The sequence below is a fragment of the Montipora capricornis genome, chromosome 9 (genome assembly GCF_036669925.1).
Source record: "Montipora capricornis isolate CH-2021 chromosome 9, ASM3666992v2, whole genome shotgun sequence".
Lineage (NCBI taxonomy): Eukaryota > Metazoa > Cnidaria > Anthozoa > Scleractinia > Acroporidae > Montipora > Montipora capricornis.
In genome coordinates this window covers 33872469-33895609 of record NC_090891.1, presented here as the reverse complement: position 1 = coordinate 33895609, position 23141 = coordinate 33872469, and the positions used below count along the sequence as shown (strand labels likewise).

Below are 23141 nucleotides of genomic sequence, written 5' to 3'. Positions count from 1 at the left end.
ATTGATTTGTTTTAGTTTTTTGCAGAACAAGTAAAGAAAGATGTCATCGCTATTAATCATGATGCTATAGCTCACAGACTAAAGCAGGATGTTGTGAGTACATATACCCTGAGATATTTAAACAATACTACTACTACTACTACTACCACCACCACCACCACCACCACTACTACTATTACTACTACTACTACTACTACTACTACTACTACTACTACTACTACTACTACTACTACTACTACTACTACTACTACTACTACTACTAATAATAATGATAATAATAATAATAATAATAATAATAGTAATAATAATAATAATAATAATAATAATAATAATAGTAATAACAATAAGAAGAAGAAGAAGAACAACAACAGGAGCATGAAAAAGAATTTTACATTTTTCACCTCAAAGTGCATTTTAGTTTTATCATAAAAGAAATTAGTTATTTTATCACACAGGCTGCATCATTTTTTACTTCAGTGTATTCATTCCAGGCTAACACTTTTTTTTTTCCTTTGTTATGGTTGACAGCTTGAACAAACCGGCCGCCTTCAGAAAAGAGTAGCCAGTCAGGTAAAAAGTAAAAGCTGCAATATAATTATAATTTCTTCTGGTCAAAGACCAAGAATCAGCTTCAATAAGCAACCAAAAAGAATCCTTAAAAAATGTAGGCTTTTGCAGTTTCCATGGTCTTGTTTTTTTTCTGAGCACACTGGTACAGTCAGTGGTACTGCTATCACTTGTCTTGATTAATCGGTAGCTTGTGTAGCGGGTAGGGGAAAGGAGGGGGGGGGGGTTGTGGATTTAGATGCTTTTTTCTCCACTTGGCCTGACTTTCAAGTGATAATTTGAATGTAATAGCCGTGCAAAAACCTGGACAGAAGTTGAAAGAGCACTGGGGAGGGGGGCGAGGAGACAGGATTTTGTAAACTCCTATTCATCAGCAGACAGGGACAATTCCTGATTGGCTTAAAAGTGTCAAAAGAATCTGTCTGACAGTCAAAATTTACTGCTCCCTTTCAGAAAACCAGATTGGAAAAAGCCAACAATCTGGAAACTTTCTTGTAGGAGCTTGGATTGTCTGGTGATGTTAAAGAAGAGCAGAAAGATGCTGTTAAGCACTAATAAATGGAGGTGATATTTTCGCGGCCCTTCCCACGTGATTTAGCAAAAGCTTTATATTTCAACTTTTTCTAAAAATAAAGGAGAAGACCAGCAAAAATTAATGTGTTCTGCATTAGTAATCAAACCTTTGAAAAATATCATCGATGAACGGATTAAAGAAGCTGAAGGATTAGGGCTCACAGCAACCTTGTTTGCAGGTGCCAGGCTGGAAGATGTATCCATTAGGAAGTCCCCAGGTAGTTTTCTCTTGCAGAAGATGTGCTGGAAAAGGCATGTCTCAAGGTGCTGAAAGGACATTCTAATAACTTCCACTTTCAGCAATCATTGGCGATGAATCACACACAGTAGAATCATGGACAGGAAAATGCTAATCTCCGATGAGTTCAATCTTGTAAATTTTTCCCTAGCAAAATATGAATTGTATAATCCCGCCACTGTTTACACAAGGCAAGCTATGATTGGTTGTTAGTTGACATCAAATCTGTGCTCGTCACACATAATTTTTTTTGTTTTATTTATTATTTAAATTAACAATCAACAGTTACTAACAAATTGTCTTACTTACAATTTCAATACATTAACAATAACTGCCACAATTACCTGTACATACATTATTTACTCAAGACTAATCTTACTGCAACATAAAAAATAAAAGGCTTCATAAATGCAGAAAAGTAAATTTTAACAGTGTGCTAAAAACAGTCTTCAATATGCAGGAAATTTAGAGGGCTTAAGCTTAAGTAGTAAAACAGGGGAAAGGAAGCATGCTAATTCAATGCCAAGTCAATGCCTGTACCTTGAATTCAGAAAATGCAGGTATTGCAAAAGACAGGGTAGATTTTGTTTTGTTTTAGCAAACCATATATGAGTATTGCGTTAAAAGGAAAATCTTGTGGGGTTGATTTCAGGCAGTTTCTCGCTCCTTCTCCTTACCCCTCCCCCTTGGCCTAGGTTTTTGCACAGCCATTACATTCAAGCGATCACTTGAAAGCCAACTCTGGCAGAAAGGAGCTCCTAAAATTCACTAAACCGCCTGCTATGCAGGCTATTTTTGTTTGCAGCTGCAAAAGTTGCCAAGAGAGGTATCCCAGCATCTGGGAGGTCAGCCCTGGGCACCTTAATCTTTGGCAGGAGGGTAGACACTCAAGCTTCAGTTGTTCAAACAATGGATAGCGCTATCCGCCTGATAAATCACTATCCAGTGGATAAGTAATAGAGAAACCAATAATATTGCAATATCCAATGGATAGTGATTTATCCAGTGGATAGCGTTATCCACCTTTTGAACAACTGGGGCCAGGTCATCATGTCCATTGTTACTGTTATCACTGACATTATCATTATCATTTTCAGTATCATCAACATTACATGTATCAATATCATTTGGGTTTATGAAGGCAAAGACCTTCTAACTCATCCTTCTGTAGCCCTAACTCGTCACAATTCTTTAACAGTATATACAGCCACCTCAAGATGCTGTCAGAGTGCTCAAGGGTCATCAGCTGTCTGTCACCTGTCTCTGTGTGTCCCCTGATGACAAGTTTGTTTTCTCTGGGTCTAAGGACTGTTCCATTATCAAGTGTAAGATAAAATTTCATAGATATAGTCTGAAACGTTTTATCATCTCGACTCCTTTGAAGTTTGGCTTTTGCTGCATTAAGGACTTTGACAAACCATACATGTAAAGTTCTACACAAACTTTTAACAAGGTACTACTAACCTTAGTAGACTTTAAGGCCGCTTTCGATAGCATTCACTGCCCTTCCGCCCGATAACTGTGAAGCTGCCATCCTTGTTGAAGGGGAGATAACGGACTGGTTCAGGATTGATACTGGTGTTCGACAGGGCTGCGTTTGGTCCCCCCACTGCTTTTTGGCATAATGATTGACTTTGTTCTTCACAAGAGCTGTGACTGACCTTCTGCAGGAATGTGCATGAGAGAACGCAGACGCACACTTTTCGGCATGGAACAAGCATAGTACTTGACTGACCTGGACTATGCTGACGATGTTACTCATCTAGATTCTGGAAGCGAAAGGGGCCAACAGGCCTTGTACTCCTTGCAGCGAGCTGGAGAGGAAGGTGGCCTCACTATCTCTAAATCTAAGACCAAAACCATGGTGTTTGGGGAAACAGAGTCAGTCATTCATCTAGATGGTGAATACGTCAATGCTGTCAACCACTTTCGTTATCTGGGTTCTGAAGTCATGTCATCTGGCCGACTAGATGAAGAATTAAGGACCAGGATTGGGCGTGCCTCTGTGGCATTTGGACAGCTCTCTAAGATCTGGAGTAGCAAAGCTAGTTTAAAGACCAAACTGCGTATTTACAATGCCTTTGTAATGTCTACCTTGCTCTATGGATCCGAAACATGGGTGACCACTAACACGGAAGAAAAGAAACTGGATGTTTTTTTATCACAACGGAGGCCTGAGAATGCAAAGCGAAGAAGGGGAAGGTGCCGCACCTGCTGGATCGATACCATGGAATGTAATGCAAAACTAGCCGGAATGGATCAGGATTTGGAGTCAACGGCGTCAAAGGCTCAATGGCGGGACATGCTTACACTATTGGTGTCTTAGCACCATGTTGCAAAGATGATGATGATGATGATGATGACTAACCTTATCTCAGTAACCTTTTAATCCCCTTGCCCCATACAGTATGAGAGAAACAGTGATTGTATGTTCATAAGAAGCTTTGCGTGTAGATTTCTATATACGTAAATGTAAGTAGAAATGACTTTGAATTAGTGCCAGTAGCAATGAACACCAAAAAGAATCAAGAATAAGAATTATGATTGTATCAAAAATCAAAACTCCACAATTCTTCTTTCACTTGTGTTGCAGTAATTATTTGCAATATTATTTGAAAGCGAATTCCTCAATGTCAAAAGTGATTAACAAATAAATGAGGGCACTAAAGCAAGAATACTGGGCACTATGTGTAAGGTTGATGGATTTTGGTTCTAAAGAACAACAACTTCCTCTCTCTCTCTTCATAGGGGATATTGAAACTGGCTGCAAACAAGGAAAGATATCGGGTTGCCACAAGGCTAATGATGGACATAAGGGCCACATGGGACATGTCCTGTGCCTAGCTGTTACATCTGACAACAAGTATCTGGTGAGAACTGTATTATTTGAAGGTTCTATCAAACCTGTGGGGTCTCATTGGTCCTGTGGAAGTCATTTGTGATGGAATGCAAAGGAAAGGAAAGGAAGTAAATGAGATCACTCTGAGAATTACAGTGATGCTACACAAAATGTACAGTAGTTTGTAGCCTTAATCTATCATCCTCCACTTTAAATGTGGATGTAGAGGATGTTAACTCATTTTCCCCTGAAGCAGCCCTCATTGACGAGTAAAATTGTCTGGTATTAGACAGAGTAAAATCTCACTCTAGAAAGGGAAAGGGGTAATTACTCAGTTAGTGTGGAGAAAGGAACATTTACTGAAGGTGGAAGGGAGGATAAGCTTGTTATTTCGCTCAATGTGAGCATATGCATGGCTCTTAATAAATACCTGAGGAAACGTTGCTACATGTACATGTACACAGTAACAGTGTAAAATGACCTTGAATTTTGTTTGTTGTAGGCAAGTGGGGGTAGAGACAGAGTTGTTCACATATGGGATGCTACTTCACTTTGCCATCTCCACACATTCAGAGGCCACAAAGATGCAGTTTCAGTGAGTTTCACTGTGTATCTTAAGTAAAAAAATGTTTAACCTGTGTCTTGTTCATCAAATAAAATAATACTGTTCATCTTTGTTAGGGTACGGCTTTTAGAAAGGGTACACATCAACTTTTCAGTTGTTCTCATGATCGCACTGTGAAGATATGGAATTTGGATGAGATGGCTTACGTTGAAACCCTGTGAGTGAGTTCAGTTTAAACTAAAGGAAATTAATTATCCCTCACAAGTAACGTACACTGTAAGTTAAGGGTTAGGGTTCATTTTTATTCAAGTACTGTACAAAATGTAGTTTAGTCTGGTTTGTCTGAGTTCCACCACCCAGCTGGTTAGAGGCACTCAAGGGATCAAAGCTCCAATACAAGGAAATACCATGACGCAACACCGAGAAGTTCATTTTGCAAATGGTGTGGGTTCTTTAATGTCCCACACTGAGGGTTAACATTGCATCAATCAATCATTCATTTACCCATGTCCAGTGAGCTAAAAAGCTTGTTCAAAGTACATATGTGCTAACATTAAATAGACTTAAAATATGGAGAATTGAAAAATAAACATATACCGGTATATATATACATGTATATATATATATATATATAGGAAGAATGAAAAAATGAGTCGCTGGCGAACTTCTCACAGGTCTGGTATATTATAATTTCATGTAAACGTTTCGCCCTTCGGGCTTCTTCAGTACACGCTAAAAACTAAAAACTAAAAACTAAAAATACCTGGTACAACTGAACTTGCGCTATTTATACAAAACTATGAACCAAAAGGTGTAAAATGTTTAAAATTACAAAAAAATTATAAAAAATCACAATAATATGTCATGTAATACGTGCGGTTGGAATAAATCGAGTGGACAATACGTGAGATAAGAAATAGTTAGCTCTATTCCGAAAAAGGCGTTAATCACCAGACATCGAAACTAATAATTTAAAATAAACAACAGGACTTAGTAAATCATGCAATCAGGTGGCGAAATGATGAGCCCAGGGCCCCTAAGAAGTAATGGAATCCCTGAACAGGGCCTGTGAGAATGCCGATCTGCACAGCGTAATTGGAAAAAAAGCCCAACTGGTTGCACAATTACTCCAGTGAATGATTAATTAAACCTTATTCTATTTTTGGAATTAAACTCGGATCTTTTGTTCAAGCCGTAAGGTTGGAGGGTGCATAACTGTGCGCACCAAAAAGCCTCTCTTGTAAGTAAAACCTTGTCCATATCATCAGTAGTGTCATTAACAATTTTTTCAATAACAATGAACTCAAAGTCAGACATGTGATGTTCTTTTCTATTGAAATGGACGGCCAATTCACACGTGGCCTTGTTGGTCAACATAGCCGATTTGTGATTACGAAATCTGACCTTGAATTCATTCGATGTTGAACCTACGTATTGAATCTTGCATGTTTTACAGGTGACTAAATAGATGACATTCTTCGACCTACAGTGTACATTCTGTCTAATGGAGTAAAAACGGCCTGTACATGCGCTGTGAAAGATCTTATTTTCAACAAGATAATGTTTGCATAGATCACATTTGTTCTTACATTTAAAACATCCTACGGGAGTGTTATTGCTGTAATGGGTTTTTTTAGGCCTTGCTAGAATCTCTTTTATGTTTTTGGGTCTTCGATAAGAAGGAATAATTGACCCCTTTGGGAAAATCTGGGATAGCAATGGCGATTCATAAATAAGATGACTAAATGATTTGATGATTTTGCTGATGTTTGGTAGATGAGGGTTGTAGTCGACTACCAGAGGAAAGACGATTTTTTTGTCTTTCGGTTTCGAGGCGAGTAAGTCCTCCCTGGGTAGATCTTTTGCCCTTAAAAATTGCTTATTGACTTCCGCTGGATTATAACCTCTCTCAATGAGATATGTCTGGTATTCTTCACTACGTTGGTCAAATTTTTCAATGGTTGAACAGTTTCTGCGAATCCGGGTGGCAACTCCAAATGGGATTGCCTTAGTGCAATGCCTTGGGTGAGCACTGTTACGTAATAAGTACATATGATGGTCAGTAGGTTTAGAATATACATAACCAACCAATGAAAGTGTGAGATCTAAGACGTTGAGAGAGGTTTCAGATGATACTACAGTAAATTTTATGGTGGGATATAAAGCATTAATGAAATCAGTGAAATCATTAAGTTTAGTGGCACCTTGCGTCCATAGATCGAAAATGTCGTCTCTATACCGCCACCATAATCTGGGTTTGATTGTACCGGACTTAGCCTTTTGGTCAATAACTCCCATTGCTAAATCAGCGTAACTACAAGCATTTTTCGGGCCCATAGCCGTTCCATGAATTTGTAGGAAATGTTTGCCTTGAAAGTTGAAATTGTTGTGTTCAAGACAGATCTTGACAGCTTCAACAATACATGGAGTGGATGGGACCTGAATTTCACGCGAATTGAGAGCATCGGTAACCGATGCTCTCAATTCGTGTTTCGCCTCGAAACCGAAAGACAAAAAAATCGTCTTTCCTCTGGTAGTCGACTACAACCCTCATCTACCAAACATCAGCAAAATCATCAAATCATTTAGTCATCTTATTTATGAATCGCCATTGCTATCCCAGATTTTCCCAAAGGGGTCAATTATTCCTTCTTATCGAAGACCCAAAAACATAAAAGAGATTCTAGCAAGGCCTAAAAAAACCCATTACAGCAATAACACTCCCGTAGGATGTTTTAAATGTAAGAACAAATGTGATCTATGCAAACATTATCTTGTTGAAAATAAGATCTTTCACAGCGCATGTACAGGCCGTTTTTACTCCATTAGACAGAATGTACACTGTAGGTCGAAGAATGTCATCTATTTAGTCACCTGTAAAACATGCAAGATTCAATACGTAGGTTCAACATCGAATGAATTCAAGGTCAGATTTCGTAATCACAAATCGGCTATGTTGACCAACAAGGCCACGTGTGAATTGGCCGTCCATTTCAATAGAAAAGAACATCACATGTCTGACTTTGAGTTCATTGTTATTGAAAAAATTGTTAATGACACTACTGATGATATGGACAAGGTTTTACTTACAAGAGAGGCTTTTTGGTGCGCACAGTTATGCACCCTCCAACCTTACGGCTTGAACAAAAGATCCGAGTTTAATTCCAAAAATAGAATAAGGTTTAATTAATCATTCACTGGAGTAATTGTGCAACCAGTTGGGCTTTTTTTCCAATTACGCTGTGCAGATCGGCATTCTCACAGGCCCTGTTCAGGGATTCCATTACTTCTTAGGGGCCCTGGGCTCATCATTTCGCCACCTGATTGCATGATTTACTAAGTCCTGTTGTTTATTTTAAATTATTAGTTTCGATGTCTGGTGATTAACGCCTTTTTCGGAATAGAGCTAACTATTTCTTATCTCACGTATTGTCCACTCGATTTATTCCAACCGCACGTATTACATGACATATTATTGTGATTTTTTATAATTTTTTTGTAATTTTAAACATTTTACACCTTTTGGTTCATAGTTTTGTATAAATAGCGCAAGTTCAGTTGTACCAGGTATTTTTAGTTTTTAGTTTTTAGTTTTTAGCGTGTACTGAAGAAGTCCGATGGGCGAAACGTTTACACGAAATTAAAATATACTAGACCTGTGAGAAGTTTGCCAGCGACTCATTTTTTCATTCTCCCTATTAAATTATCTGAGTCAAGACGTTTTGTATCCTTTTGGATCCTCCTCGCAAGTGGCATCACCGTTGGATACTCAATCTTTATCATTCTACTTATATATATATATACATGTATATATATATATACCGCCTCGCGAGACGGTTTCCTCAGCCGTTTTCTCACCGTGTGCGGGGAACTTTTGGTGAGAAATTGGCCTCGCGAGGCCGTGAGGAAAAAATCAAACATGTTTGATATTTTTCGCCTCGCGAGGCAAATTCCTCATTGTGTGCGGCCATCGTGAGAATCGAGTTGAGCTTGGTCAATGAAGCATCCAATAAAAATACATGCCATTCTCACGTGACTTCAGTGACGTCGGAATTTCTTCCTCCGACACCATCCTGAACCGCTGGAGTCACGTGAGTATGCCATGTATTTTTAATGGCTGCTTGATTAAACCAAGCTCAGCTCGATTCTCACGATGCCCGCACACATTGAGGAATTTGTCTTGCGAGGCCAAAAATATCCAGCACTTTATAAGAAAGTCTAAACGTTTTTCTTTTTGTGGTCATCATTGACCTAATTAACTTAACTGTCTTTTTTGACTTACTTTGTATCCCGTGCCCGTGTTTGTTTTTTTTTTATGTGGTAATTAGAATTTTGGTGTAAGCCCCCCGTGATGAGCTCATTTAGCTCTTGGGGCAAACATGTATATAAATATGTTTAAATATTAAAAAAAAAAATCAAAAATCAAACATGTTTGATTTTATCCTCACGGCCTCGCGAGGCGAATTTCTCACCACAATTTCCCCGCACACGTGAGGAAACAGCTGAGCAAACCGCCTCGCAAGGCAGTTTGCTCGGCTCTTTCCTTAAGTATGCGGCGGGCTTAAGAGTGTAAGAGTATAAGTCCGTGGTGACAATAGGCCCGCAGTGTGTGCATAACTCACAAACATAAACAGGTCTCTTGGAAGTGTGCTTGAGTTTCAACAAAATGAGCCCCAAAATCGGCAAGAATGTGTGACGCTGATGAATAATAAAGCAGCTGCTATTTCCAAAACCATGGAATTGCCTTGTGATAAATAACCTCGTCTAGGAGAGTAAATTTTTGACTTTGCAGAAACAATGGTCAACCTCAAGAGTTGGGGGATTGTGATCTTTGTGTTGAATTCACACATTTCTTGTCAATCTTTAAAACACTTGAAAGAAAAAAAAACAAAAACCCGGTGTCTTGGCATCATTTTGACACAGAAGTATCCTTTGTTTCCTGAGATGCTTCACTGTTTCGCAAGTAAACACGCCGCGGTAACGAGATCACGGCACCCACTGAATTCGATGTCACTTTCAAATTTGCAATTTACTTGTGCAGCCAAAAGTACAATAGAAAAATTGAACATAGCAAAAATCTCCCAAAATATTTTTCACTGATGGTAGGTAACCTTTTATATTTCTCTGTTCAAAATTTAAGTTGTTTTCATGTTGTAAATTTTGTTGCTGATGGCAAAATATTTTATTCTCAATCGATATTTCCTGAAAACTTCCTTCTGCTTTTCCTAAAACCTGTGTATCAATATTTATTTACTTTTGCATCAGTATTTTGTTTTGCATAAAGCAGGCGAACAAAAACTGTACCTTGCCTAGTTCGCATTTTTGAGTGTTAAAATAAAATTTCTTGAGGTCACCCATCTAAATACTAACCCTGCCCGACAGGGCTTAACTTCAATGAACTTTTGTCTTAGAAAGCTTTCAGAAGCGCAGAGTGCACGGTTAATCTTGTGGTGAAAAACAAGTTGTAAGGGAACTTGGAAATGATCAACATATCAGCCTCGAAGCCAATGTTCCTTGATTCCCTTTTATTTTCTTCAATCTTTCTGGGTTTAGTATTTTACTAGTAACCACATGTCTTGTCAGGGGGCTATTTACCTAACACATCCACCATGGCACTGTAATGATATACGCCACAAAAACAATGTTGTGAACTATTAGAGCTACATATTACACTTGAATCTCCTAAAAGACAAAATGCAGCTCAGTTGACAATAATACAGTGCTGTGTTACTGCACTACCACACATATGCAATGTGTACCTATTTTTGAGATTTGAGCAACTAAATCCAAAATATAGGGTGTTTTTGCTGGGCTTTCCTGTTGCCAAGGTAACTTAGTACATCACAATAATGATCACATCTTGTTTGGAAATAATCGTTGTTTCACATGGTGCCATAACATTACAGTGTTGTAGCGTTATTTGATTGAAACCCTTTCGAGCCTCCTTAAGGATCATATATCTGGGCAACTGAAGAAAGGTGCGTGCTAAATCTGCAGCCCTAAGATGCATTAGGCACTTTGTTCCAACCAAGGTTATGATAAGTCCTCACAGCTCCTTTGTTTTGACGCAATTAGAATACTGCAGTCCCCTCTTACTCGGGGTGGGCAGCATGCAAGCAAGTCGTCTTGAGGATGCTGACTTTCACATCTTGAGATCTATTTTAGGTTACGGTAAAAAAATCTCATATCGTGAATTACTAGGATTGTGAACATGAAAACTCTTGAACATACATGTAGAATATGCAGTTTGCTCTCGTTACTTATAAATCTTTATTTTGCAACGGACCTAGGTATATCCATGACTTTTAGTTGTAAAGACTCAAATTATAACTTAAGAGGTAGTGGTGCCAACCTGAGGGACCTTGGGTCCCCACTTTAATACTGTTTACAACAAACATGGCCCCAGGGTCGGTGTGTGGGTCTTACCATTGTTAAGAAGGAGACGATTCTGATCAAACCAGGATGACAATAAGCTAAACTCAGAGTTCACAATTAACTGCAGCACGGAAGGGGAGGTATCAGAGTAATAACCCGTAGTATCATCTGCGAGCCTTAAAGATATATGAGGAATGAAAAAGTTCAAATCGTTAATAAAAATGTTAAACAGAAGAGGCCCCAGAAGGGAACCCTGAGGTACACCAACTTTAACGTCTCTGTACGTAGAACATATCCCGTGAACTCTCTGTTTGCGGCCTGTCAGGTAAGAGGTCATCAGCTGCAAGGCCGATGCCAGGAAAGACCATAATTACGTGCCAAGTTTTGCCAGCAATAGACTGTGATTGATTGAGTCAAATGCTTTGCTAAGATTTATGGCAACTGCAACAACTGCTACCCTTTTGTCTAGAGATCTCCTCCAATCTTCAGACATTTTCAGAAGAGCAGCAAGAGTGGTGCTTTAAAAATCCTGACATATTCAGCAATAGATGACTTTGAAAGGCGTGGTGTAATTGATCGTACATAATTCTCTCACAAACTTTGGACAATGCAGTCAAGATTGGGGTGGAACAATAGCTAGCTTTGTTTGTGACCTCATTTTTATTAAAAACAGGGATCATGATACTGCATTTCCACTCTAGTGGCCAGGATTGACTATTGATGAGTAATGTAGTAATTTTGTTCACTATACCAGGGGTAGAGAGACGAAGCAAGCGGGAGGAGATACCGTCTACCCTAGTGACCTTCCTAGGGTCTAGGTTATAATATTATTTTGGAATAGCACTCGCATAGCTTGAGCTGATGGGCATGAGGTTGAAGCTGACTAGCATTTCTCTATCTGCTATGAGTTTAACACTAGGATGGGTAATAAAATCCTGCAGATTCAAGGAGTTATCTACTTGAACCACATTTGGGAAGTGATCGTTAAAAATTTGAGCCACCTCACTGGCATTAGAAATAACACTGCCGTTCTCAACTAGAGTTATACTACTTTGCCTGTTAGACCGTGAACTTGGAAGTAGAGGTTTCATTTTCTGCCAGGATTCTCCTTGGTTTGTATGAACAAGAGTGGTGAGATGGCCTATATATGTAGTACTTATTCTATGAAAGAACTTGAAAGGTTAGAGTTGGATGTAATTTTAAGGCAGCACGTTCTCTTCAATGTGTGTGTTAAGACCCTGAATGTCAAATGGTCCAGCTAGGATTTAAACCCACGTTACTGCCATTATAGCCTGCAGACACTCTTTGAACTGAGACAAATGTACTGACTGTGCCTTTGTGTTTTACCCAGATGTGAAGCACTAGTTAAGCATGTTACTACTGTATTAGTTGGTTCGAAAGTAATTTACAGTCGATTGTATGCAGATTTGGGCATGAAGACAGTGTAACAGCAGTAGACAGCCTATCTCGTGACCGAGCTGTTAGCGCAGGAGGCAGAGACCGAACACTCCGTGTTTGGAAGGTGGTGGAAGAGTCGCAACTGGTTTTCAGTGCTCATGGAAACATGTAAGTACAGGCTGACCTTCAAGATAAATTTTACACTCCAGACAAAAATCTCCCTACCTTAGCATTATTTCTGACAGCTTCTTCAAACGGAATATTTTTTGAATGAGATCTCAGATTTATTCAAAATGAAAATATAGTATTTGTTGTTACCGTAAACACCGGCGTATAAGCCGCACCTTTTTGCTAAAAAATTTGGGATCAAATCGGGGATGCGGCTTATCTGCGAGAACATCTAGACACCATGCCGTAAATTTGCATAAATTAACAGGTTTAGCGAAATTCGTAAGTCTGTATAGACCTGTGCAGCAAATTAATAAGAACTTCATAAAACAATACCACATTACGCATTGATCATTGCTTTTGCGAGTTTGGTGGGTCCTAAAGGAGCCGTTTTTGTTTGAGCTTACACGATAATTAAACCTTCTTCGTTAGAAGATCTTTTAACCGGTTTAACATTGCCTTTCTTGAGCAGGTGAACTTCACTCGGCAGGGAATTTCCATTCCACCACAAAGTTGTTTACAATATCGACGAGGGCCGCTCCCTTTGACAGAAATCGATCCACCACGAGCGAGAATGCCTGGTTACTAAGCTAAAACGAACCGAGACGTTCGTCGTCAGGTGTTGCATGTAAATTCTAATGAGAAATGGACAGGAATGAAAAATACTGTATTAAAAATGCCAGAGAAAGATCAAATTTATGTCCTAGTCGGATTTTCATACTATTAGAGAGTCATAGTGCATTTACATGTAAGACATCTTTGTCGAGACTCCACGTTTGATTTTTTTTTTTAATTTCTTTCAATTTTTTTTTCCAAAATCTGAGTTGCTAAACTCGGGGTGCGGCTTATCTGCGAGTGCGGCTTATACGCCGGTGTTTACGGTATATATGTGCTCTGTTCATGTTACACCTGTTGTGATTAAAATTTAATACAGAGTTACACTGTAGGTACTATAATAATTGATACTTTTTTTTGTACTTTAGGGGGTCACTTGATTGTGTTCAATTAATTAATGAAGAGCACATGGTGTCTGGTGCAGATAATGGGTATGCCTACGCACTATTGTGAGATTTATGGTAATTTTTTTCGCAGCTTATTGTTTTAATGTTGAGGTTCTTTATTTCATCAACAGCTCACTTGCACTTTGGAGTGTTTCAAAGAAAAAACCATTATGCACTGTACCAAATGCTCACAGAAAACCAAGTAACAGTTTACATGGAGATGAGAGTATTCCAGATGAGAGTTGGATAACATCAATTGCATCAATGTCAAATACAGATCTCTTGGCTTCTGGTATGCAAAGTGCATAGTCCCCACTGTGTTTCAGGTGTACATTCCTACAATCTAAGAAATTCTCAGTCAAATCGTTTTATCCCCATTCCAAGAACTGAGTCTGCAAAAGGAAGCCTACATGTACACTACCGAGGATCTGTTCTAGGTAACTGGATCCCATTAGAAGTCAGGTAGCACCCCAGTTAAAACCATTTGCAAATTTCATTCAGTGGGAAAGCTTTATTGTGACTTTATTACTCAGTTAATGGAAATTACTGTAGTTTTGAAGTTCTGTTGTATTTTATTCTTTAGGTTAGGTATTTAGCTGACATAATTATTTTACACGACGCTAACGGCTGTAGGAAGACCATGTACACATGTAATGTGACCCGAAGGGCTGCGAAGCAGAGCCCCAAAGGCATAGGAACCCGTGAGTGGCTTTTCTCATGGCAATCATGACTAGAGTCTGCACAAAGTATCCTGATAATAATAATAATAATAATAATAATAATAATAATAATAATATTAATAATAATTATAATAATAATAATAATAGTCATTAAGCCCGACATGGTGGCCATTTACGGCGTACATCTATGATATTGGAAATCCATGTTATGGTCAATTGACACCTGTCAAGAGAAGGTATCGGCTGACCAGTATCACATGACTATATTCCGGCTCAAGTTTAGAGCTCATCGTAGTCAGCGGTTATTTTAGTTGACAGCTGACCAGGTACTGGTTTTCGATTGGATTGCAGGTTCAAGCCAGGTTATCTTATTTCCAGTCCCTGCATGGGCTCTGGGTCCAAATGGACCCATACAAACAAAAAGCGTCATGAAAAAATTATGTTACTTCGGATTTTCTCCAAATTTGCTGTGTTAATTGTGAATAAAATACCGGTATGCTATTCATCTATGAAGTTTTAGCTTGGAAACTTGAGAAGGTCTCAGCAGCCCTCAAATGGTGTAAGAAAATGGCCACCTCAATTCGTTTGTGCAAACATAATCGCTCTTTATGGAATGTTCAAAATGGTTTTTCACTGAAAAACCTCTGCTAAAAGATGGGAAAAATACCAGAGACACAATTTCAAGCAATGTTAGAATGGAAGCTGGAAAATAACATCGAGAAATTTAGGTTAACGATGAAGATAAACATTGGCCACTATCTACTTGATGACCATCTTTTATTCATTAAAAATCACACTAGATCATCAAGTTAAACTCTTATGAATGAAAATTTCATAATTGGGGCTTTATGAATCAGAAAGTTTGGTAACAAAACAGTTTTGAACATCTGTTCATGTTTTTTTCCCACCCGAGGACCGAAGCTAATTAATACTGCAAAAACACAATTGCCTTTGTTGGTCGTCATGGAGAAATGACAGGTGTTCACACAAAAATTTAAAAATCATAAAAGATTCACAGATTCTTCTTTTTTAGCCAAATTTGGGAATATATTGGTTAACTCAAATAAAAAAAATGCCTTTTTCAACTTTTTGTACCAGAACATGTAAATTTGAAATTTTCTCCATTTTTCCTCAAATATTTTGAAATGTTTTTTACTTACAATGGTTATTTTGCTGAAAAGTCCTTGGTTTTTCAATGAAAAGCCTTTTTTATAACCTTTAAAATGAGATATTGTAAGCCACATTGCTATAAATACAAGTCCAGAAAAGTTAATTAGGGTTAGGACCCATGTTTTCAACAGACCGAAAATGAGATAATTATTGTTAAAGAATAAATAAGCAGGAGCTTCGCTTTTAAGCTTGGCTAAATCTATATATTACAATTTCATGTATAAACAATAAAGATTGATTGATTTGGTTGCTTAGTCTTGCAGAATTACTTCACAACTCACATGTACCGGTATCTTAGAATCAAGCAGTTATTTTTGATTTACCATTTTCACAGAACAAGTGAATTAATTTAGCCAAGCTGGTATCTCAACAGTATTTTCTTGTGAGCATTTTTATCACAACAGATCAAAATGATGCCAACCAGAAGTTAAAAGCGAATAAGGAACGTTATATGGCCCCTAAATTAACCCTACCTCATAAAATTGCTTATGTTTGTGATCTCTATAATTAACTTGAAAATGAAAAATGTCACAATTGAAATCCAGAACTTCTTATCCTCCTCTTTATTTTCATCTTGCATGCAATATTTCAAATATTGGAAACGTCAAAACATGAAGTTGTCTTGAATTCTTGCTTTTGTGTGTGGTGTGTAGGGTCATCAAAGTGTCTGCTTCCATTGTTTTGGAAGGTTTGCATCTGGACTGCAAGGGTAAAAAAGTTAAAACATGGAGGCTTAATTCAGTCTGCTTTCGTTAGCAGGTTCCTGTGATTCTTGCATCAAGTTCTGGGAATGTGGTGATGGCTTCACAAATGTGAAGCAGCTCTTTTCAATACCAATGGTGAGGCTTTGAACCTTATGTATGTGAGATAATTATTATTTTTATGATTAATTTTTGTTGTTTGATGTAAACATCTGTCGTGCAATAAGTTGAAGGAGGATAAGGGATATTAATTCTTTGCAACACATCTTGCTGTTAAAATAATTCATAAAAATAACAAGTACTGCTCTGTGCTTACAGTGTATTTCCAGTATTGGCCATTTAGCATCCACACATATGCAACAGGATGTGATTTAATTTCTTGCATAATTTATTTCAAGTTCACTTCTGTTTTTTTTTTTTTTTTTTTTTTTGTTTTTTGCAAAGCACGTCGAAGTCTTCCTCGTGAATTGTTTTTATGAAATGTAGAAATACTACCATCCATCCTTGAAGCATGACAAATTTAACGCGCAGTTTTACTTCTCAAATGTTAATGGTTTATCCGGTCCTGTGTCACTTTTGACCAATGAAACGTTGGCGGTTATGTTTCGAAATTGACCACGTTTTTTACGGCATACCAGCATGTTTACATGAGAGATGCCAACGTAGTCACCCTGCACAAGAACAAGGGTGACAGTAGTGATTGCAACAACTATCGCAGAATCTCTCTTCTGAGCATCGTTGGCAAAATCTTTGCCGGTCTACGTCCGGACGAGGTCAGACGGCAAACTCTACAACATCGCCAGACTCCGCGCCAAAACCAAAGCTTATGTGGTGCCCATACAGGAGCTGCTGTTTGCAGACGACGCTGTTTTAACATCCCACAGCGAGGAGGGCCTCCAACATCTGGTAGACAAGCTGTCCCACGCCTGCAAGGAGTTTCGGCCAACGATCAGCCTCAGGAAGACCAACATCCTGGCGCAAGGTGCTGAGTCCCCCCCAGTCATCACAATCGACAACACGGAGCTGGAGGTTGTGGACACCTTCACCTACTTGAGCTCCAACGTGTCAGGCTTGACTTCGCTCGATGCTGAGATCAGCTGCAGGATCGCCAAAGCAGCTGCTGTCATGGCCAAACTGAACAAGCGAGTCTGGGACAATGACCTGTTGAGCGAAAGGACCAAGATGTTCATCTACTAAGCTTGTGTCCTGCCAGAAAAGAGCGGCCACTCAACGGATGCCACCTCCGTTGCCTTCGGCGCCTGCTGCACATCAGGTGGCAGGACAGAGTCACCAACACCGAGGTCCTGGAGCGCGCTGGCTCACTGAACATGCCATCACTGCTCATTCAGCGACGCCTTTGATGGCTCGGCCATGCACATCACATGGAGCCTGACCGCCTGCCAAGAGAAATCCTTTTCTCCCATCAGTTTCCAAAGACATGGAATATGGAATTTGGTATACTTTACCAGTAAGAGATATGTGATTCAGCAACTACGAGAAAAAAAAATTCATGAAACCGAAGTGAAACTAGAAAGATCGAGGAGGAAAATTAATATTTCTGTGTCTAGGGCATTCTGCGCACACACGCTCTTCCGTGTTTCAAGGAGCATTTAAAATCTTGATCTCAAGCGACTCCTGGATGGTAATTTACCTCATTCAAACTTGTTGACTTTGAATTTTTTTGTTTCCATTGCAAAGCGAGCAGAAACATTATTAGGGCGCTCTCACGAAAACCTGAAAACTTTGAGAGCATGTGAACAAAACATGCTGGTATGCTGTCAAAAAACGTTGTCAATTTCACAACATAACCGCCAACGTTTCATTGGTGGTCAAAAGTGATACATAACCGGACAAACCGTTAACGTTGGGAAAGTGAAACTTTACGCAAAATTCGTCACGCTGCAAGGATGGGCGCAAATGGTAGTAAAAGAAGCTAAATAAATGGTGTTTGAACCAGGTGTGCTGTTATTGTCAGCATAATGAACAGCACACATCTTAATCATACAAACTTGGTACCTTGGTAATTGTTAAAGTTACGTTGGGACATGCACCACCAATAGTATTTCTTATTAGTCTCACAGGCGAATTTCTCAGTGAGGAATTTTCTTTCAATAGGTTGGCTTTGTGAATGCATTGGCATTTTCTAGTGATGGGAACACACTTATTGCTGGTGTGGGACAAGAACACAGGCTTGGACGATGGTGGAGACTTAAAAATGCAAAGAACTCTTTATGTATCATACATTTACAAAGAAAAGAAAGCATTGAAAATGGAGAAGAACATCCATCATGAAATCCATTCAACAATGAAAAAATAAAATGGAGGGTAATACAGGGGAAATAGCTTCCATTTCATGCTCGATCCAATCCAACCCAAACATTAGAATGCGAATGTTTTTTTTTATAGCTGCCAAAGATGGAAACAATCACTTGCATCTGAACATGATTAACTGATTCAATTTTAAATAAACCAACCCATTAATTAGATCACCTTTACATTCTTTTGTATTTATGTTAATTAGACCTACTGCCCTCAGTTTGAAATTTGCTTGTTGTAAGAAGGCTAGAAAGGTTTATTAACCACAACTGGTTAATCACAATAGTTTGTCATCTTCTGTATGCAAGCATTATGATCAAGACCACGCAGGTGCTGTCCCTGGGGACCTCCTCAGCTGCTTTAGAGTGTTAAAGAAATGCTGTACATCAAACAATTAGAACCACGGCTGAACGTGCAAACAGATTCAATCCATGCTTAAGTCTTTGTCTAGCTCTTCTTCATTTATGCACTCACATAATTATTCATTTCCAACTCCTTGATAATGGCATCATGAGGTCGCCGAAACGTCAAAAATTTAACACTATGGCTTGTTCTTACATGTCTACAGTATGAAAGAGGTCATAATCTTTAAAAGAAAACTTGACCTGCTTTGACATCACCACTGCCTTGCTTAGGAAACTTCATTAAATATCTTTCCAATAATCAGTGTAGATGCTGTTTATTGCTGTCAAGGAGGAATGCGTTCAAATGGATCTGTGTCATGAAAACAAGCATCAAATACACTGTCAACAACATCCTCTGCATCTTCCTTGCTAATGTCTCTCACGCACAGCATGGATTTAACTGCTCTCTCTTTTACACAGGCCTATAAAACATAAGACTTCATAACCTAAGTTGTTCGTATCGTGATTAGCACAAACTGTTAAAATATCTAGGTTGTCCCTGCAAACTACGCAGCTTTAAAATAAAGCTAAAAACAAACAAAATGTGATGTTTTACCTCTGATCGGCCTCTTCAGTCATTATTCATCTATAAAAATGAACAACACCTCCCAGAGTCGACTGTTGATAAACTGTCAGCTGACAGGTCACCAAAAGCTTATGACAGTCATTAGTAAGCCAACAGATTGCTAATCAATGAAGGGGTAGTTTCTAAAGAAACTGTGGTGCTGCGTCGGTGGGGAAGTAGTATACAAAAATTTGGTTTATCAACGGAGTTGATAATGTAAATTGACCACCGTACAGAGATTCTAAAAGCTGACGTTTCGAGCGTTAGCCCTTCGTCAGAGCGAATCGAGGGATTATGGGTTACGTGTAGTTTTTATAGTAGAGTAGGAGCTACGCTATTGGTGGTAACATGGCAACGTGAAAAGTAGGAATATATTAGTTAAATGAAAAGCGTTCGTTAATACCGTGAGGATTAAGGGTGCCGATTTGAAAGATGAATTTTTGTTCCAGATTCTTGCGGCTTTCCGTCGTACCTAGATGTAGGGAAAGGCCGCAGATAGCCATGTGTTTTTTGGAGTGGTTAGGCAGATTAAAATGGCGAGCGACTGGCTTAGATGCATCCTTGTCATTCTTCTCAACATCGCGAAGGTGTTCGCGGAATCGGTCACCTAGTCGTCTACCTGTCTCGCCAATGTATATTTATTACATAACGTACAGGTTATGCAATAAATGACATTTGCGGAGGTACATGCCGTTGATAAACCAAATTTTTGTAGATTGCTAATCAGTTGACTGGGGGAGCCATTGTTCATTTTCAGCCATTTCAAACTAAAGATGCTCACAGGCATTGTAATAATAATATAACAAGTTTTAAAGCAAATTTTCCCACTTTTATCATGAGTGCTTAATAGAAATAGTAACAGTCTTATTAGAGATAACTATCATAACTATTTATAATCTTACAAGGAGGCAAGCACAAAGCAATTATCTAAATTATTGATACTGAATCTTAAGTACTCATACAAGTACCTGCTGATGGCCTCTCCAACCAAATTTGAAGCGTCCAAATGTCTCCTTAGAAAACCAACAATCCCCACTGAGATTTGCGGCACGAATCTGTCGGTGCATTAAAATATAAACCTCTTTAATTAAATTAGACTAGTGGTTTGTCCCCTTCCATGTTAAGGTTTTCCAATTCTAAAATCCTTCCAGTAAGCTCAATACCATCACCAGGCCAAATTTTGAACTGTCCCTTCCAATTATAATCAACAAATAAGACAGTGATACAACAAAGAATACCTCTGTACAAGCTAACATTTTCACATCATTGGGGTCATATTTTATTCTGCAGTTGTCATATGCATGTATGAGCTCGTGTGTCAGAACATCTTCCATTGTTCTCTGAGAGTAAATTGTATTCTCACATAAGAACATCTGCAAAAAGAAAGATTTTATTCAAAAAAGGCAGTTTACTGTAGAATCCAAATCAGTGTGCTTTAATTGTTTCCCACAGAAACAAAGTTTGTTACCAGAAAACAAAAACCCTTTGAATAATATTCAATTTAAAAGCAAGATGTCATGTATAAGAAGACTTCAGCATATAAGTTACCAGGTGAGTGCACTATGTTGTTTGTAGATTATTCTGAAGGAGCCCACACTACACAGCAAGTAATACATCCTTTCTGTATGGCATCATCAAGAGCAATTTTATCCCATTAGTGTCATCTCACCTCCTTTTTATCAGGGTCAAATCCTCCAAGGAGCTTTGACTCACATGGTTCACAAGTCATATGTTTCTCTGGATCTACAACACTAAAAGAAAAGTACAGACCTGCAGATATGGAGCTAAGAGTTAAGCATTGTTGATTCCCAAAGAAATGACAGATTTCAAGCTATGACATTTCTGGCAGATGATTCTTTAGTAGCCAGCAACAATTGCAAGCAACTGGCCTTTTTTTTGTGGAAAGAGCAGTCTAAGTTGTTGTGGAGGAAAGGAACTGTATCTTGAAGTTAGTTTTTGACGAACAAGATTAATTTAAGCAAAATATAGAAAAAAAGTAACACACTTATTCAAAATTCCACTGCATAATGCCTCCAACATGTCCAATTAGAAAAAAAGGTGCCAAAAGGGTAGGTGTCTACTTTGCATGATGACCTCAAAAGGTATTAAATATTCACTTTAATACTTCTTGCTAAGGACTAAGAATTGGGCACATTTCATTTAACTGGAGCGTCACCCAATTCATTCTCCCCAATCCATTTGGAGGAAACTTGGAAGGTGCATAATAGACCCTTCCACGGTTTTTGACCGCCATCTTGGCTGGGGGCAAACACAGCTAAATTTACAGTAACTGAATGGGATTTTGACCAACTTTGAACCACCGTAGTGCTGCTAAAAAGAGACATTTCCAGCTTTTGGCACTACTTTAGATAGCTTTATTGATATCATTCATTCAGCAGAAAATAAGGCCATTAAGGAAGGTATGACGTCCGTAAAGTCGAGTAACAAATCTTTTCATGTTGCCTCTAATTTTCGCGGCAATTTGTTTTAGAAGGGTTTGTATGGAATCTTAAAAATTTGTTTATGGTCATTGTAGCCTGAATTCATGAAAATAATCTCAGTATAAATGTCTTTTAAAAAACACTACCCCGGTGGAAATCCATCTCCTTTTAGTGGCTCAAAGTAGGCCAAAATCCATACATTTACTTTAAATGATGGCGCCAAAAACTGTGGAAGAGTCTATTTTCTTTAACGTATATAGCTTCTTTGACTTGACATCACGGCAAACATGTTGGTGGAAAGAATGATAGGCCACCTTAAAAAATACCATAATACTCTTTGCTTGCCCTCCAGTTTCCCTTTGGATTTAAAATGGTCCCAACACAAAATAAACACAATGCTTATGCAAAATTTTGTAGCGCAAACAAAGAGTATTATGGTATTTTTTAAGTGGCCTGTTGCAAAAAAGTTTTTTGGGAATTTGATTCTATTAATATGCAAAACTTGAGCCACATTGTTCTATCGTTTTGGCACCAACATGGCCGTCTTACCGCGCGAGTGCAATCAAAGAATTAAACACCTCACACTTACCATCCCAGCTTGCTCATAGCGTCAAGCATGAACTTGACATAAGCCGCTGAAAAAAAGTTGACGAACAGAGAATTGGTTTTCCATATCGCACTCGGTCACCACACTAAAATTTTTCTTAGTGCATAGGAGTAACATGTACGCTTTACCCTATTTCTTACTTGTTACAAATGTAAGTATGTCACGCAGCCCTCTGAGAATGACAACATGGAGAGAGTTTTTCTAGGATACAGCTTTAATGAAGGTGGTCTTCAATACTTACAAGATTGACAAGCCTTTGCAAGTCTCTCTTTGCACTTCCTGTGCCATCGATCGTTTGATTCTCTGCTGGATTTTCTTGAGTAACTTTCACCGTGTTCGCCAAAAAATTCCGCCATATTGTTTCAGGAAGAGAAATCCTGGGAACTACGGGTGTCCATTTGCACTCGTCGCCATAGCCCACTTTGCTTCTCTTAGCCGGCGGGGCCTTGGCGTAAGAAACAAATTCTCATGCGAAGGCCCCGCCGACCTAGAGAAACCATGAGATCAGGGAATGGCTTCCTTTGAGGAGGACG

General features: G+C 38.7%; 2 protein-coding genes across 3 annotated transcripts in view; one reads left to right on the top strand and one right to left on the bottom strand.

The window, feature by feature from the left end:
• Positions 1-18761, top strand: part of LOC138016663 (U3 small nucleolar RNA-interacting protein 2-like) — a 20953-nt gene extending 2192 nt beyond the window's left edge. Inside the window, exons 4-14 of one of the 2 annotated variants that reach the window (XM_068863852.1) lie at positions 26-93; positions 529-570; positions 2577-2703; positions 4127-4248; positions 4720-4812; positions 4899-4999; positions 12583-12723; positions 13707-13769; positions 13856-14016; positions 16334-16413; positions 18391-18761. In XM_068863852.1, the coding sequence (XP_068719953.1) occupies positions 26-93; positions 529-570; positions 2577-2703; positions 4127-4248; positions 4720-4812; positions 4899-4999; positions 12583-12723; positions 13707-13769; positions 13856-14016; positions 16334-16413; positions 18391-18567 (1175 nt within the window). In that variant the 3' untranslated portion in view covers positions 18568-18761. Of the gene's footprint in view, positions 1-25; positions 94-528; positions 571-2576; positions 2704-4126; positions 4249-4719; positions 4813-4898; positions 5000-12582; positions 12724-13706; positions 13770-13855; positions 14017-16330; positions 16414-18390 lie in introns of both variants that reach the window. The other variant, XM_068863851.1, reaches the window with a different exon arrangement.
• LOC138016664 (mitochondrial inner membrane protease ATP23 homolog) lies at positions 18655-23073 on the bottom strand. Its single transcript, XM_068863853.1, has 6 exons — positions 22850-23073; positions 22591-22636; positions 21230-21311; positions 20799-20933; positions 20529-20615; positions 18655-19417 (listed from the first exon to the last, which is right to left on the bottom strand). The coding sequence occupies exons 1-6, from the start codon at positions 22962-22964 to the stop codon at positions 19280-19282; spliced, it is 603 nt and encodes a 200-aa protein (XP_068719954.1). The 5' UTR covers positions 22965-23073; the 3' UTR covers positions 18655-19279.
• Positions 23074-23141: the final 68 nt, after the last annotated feature.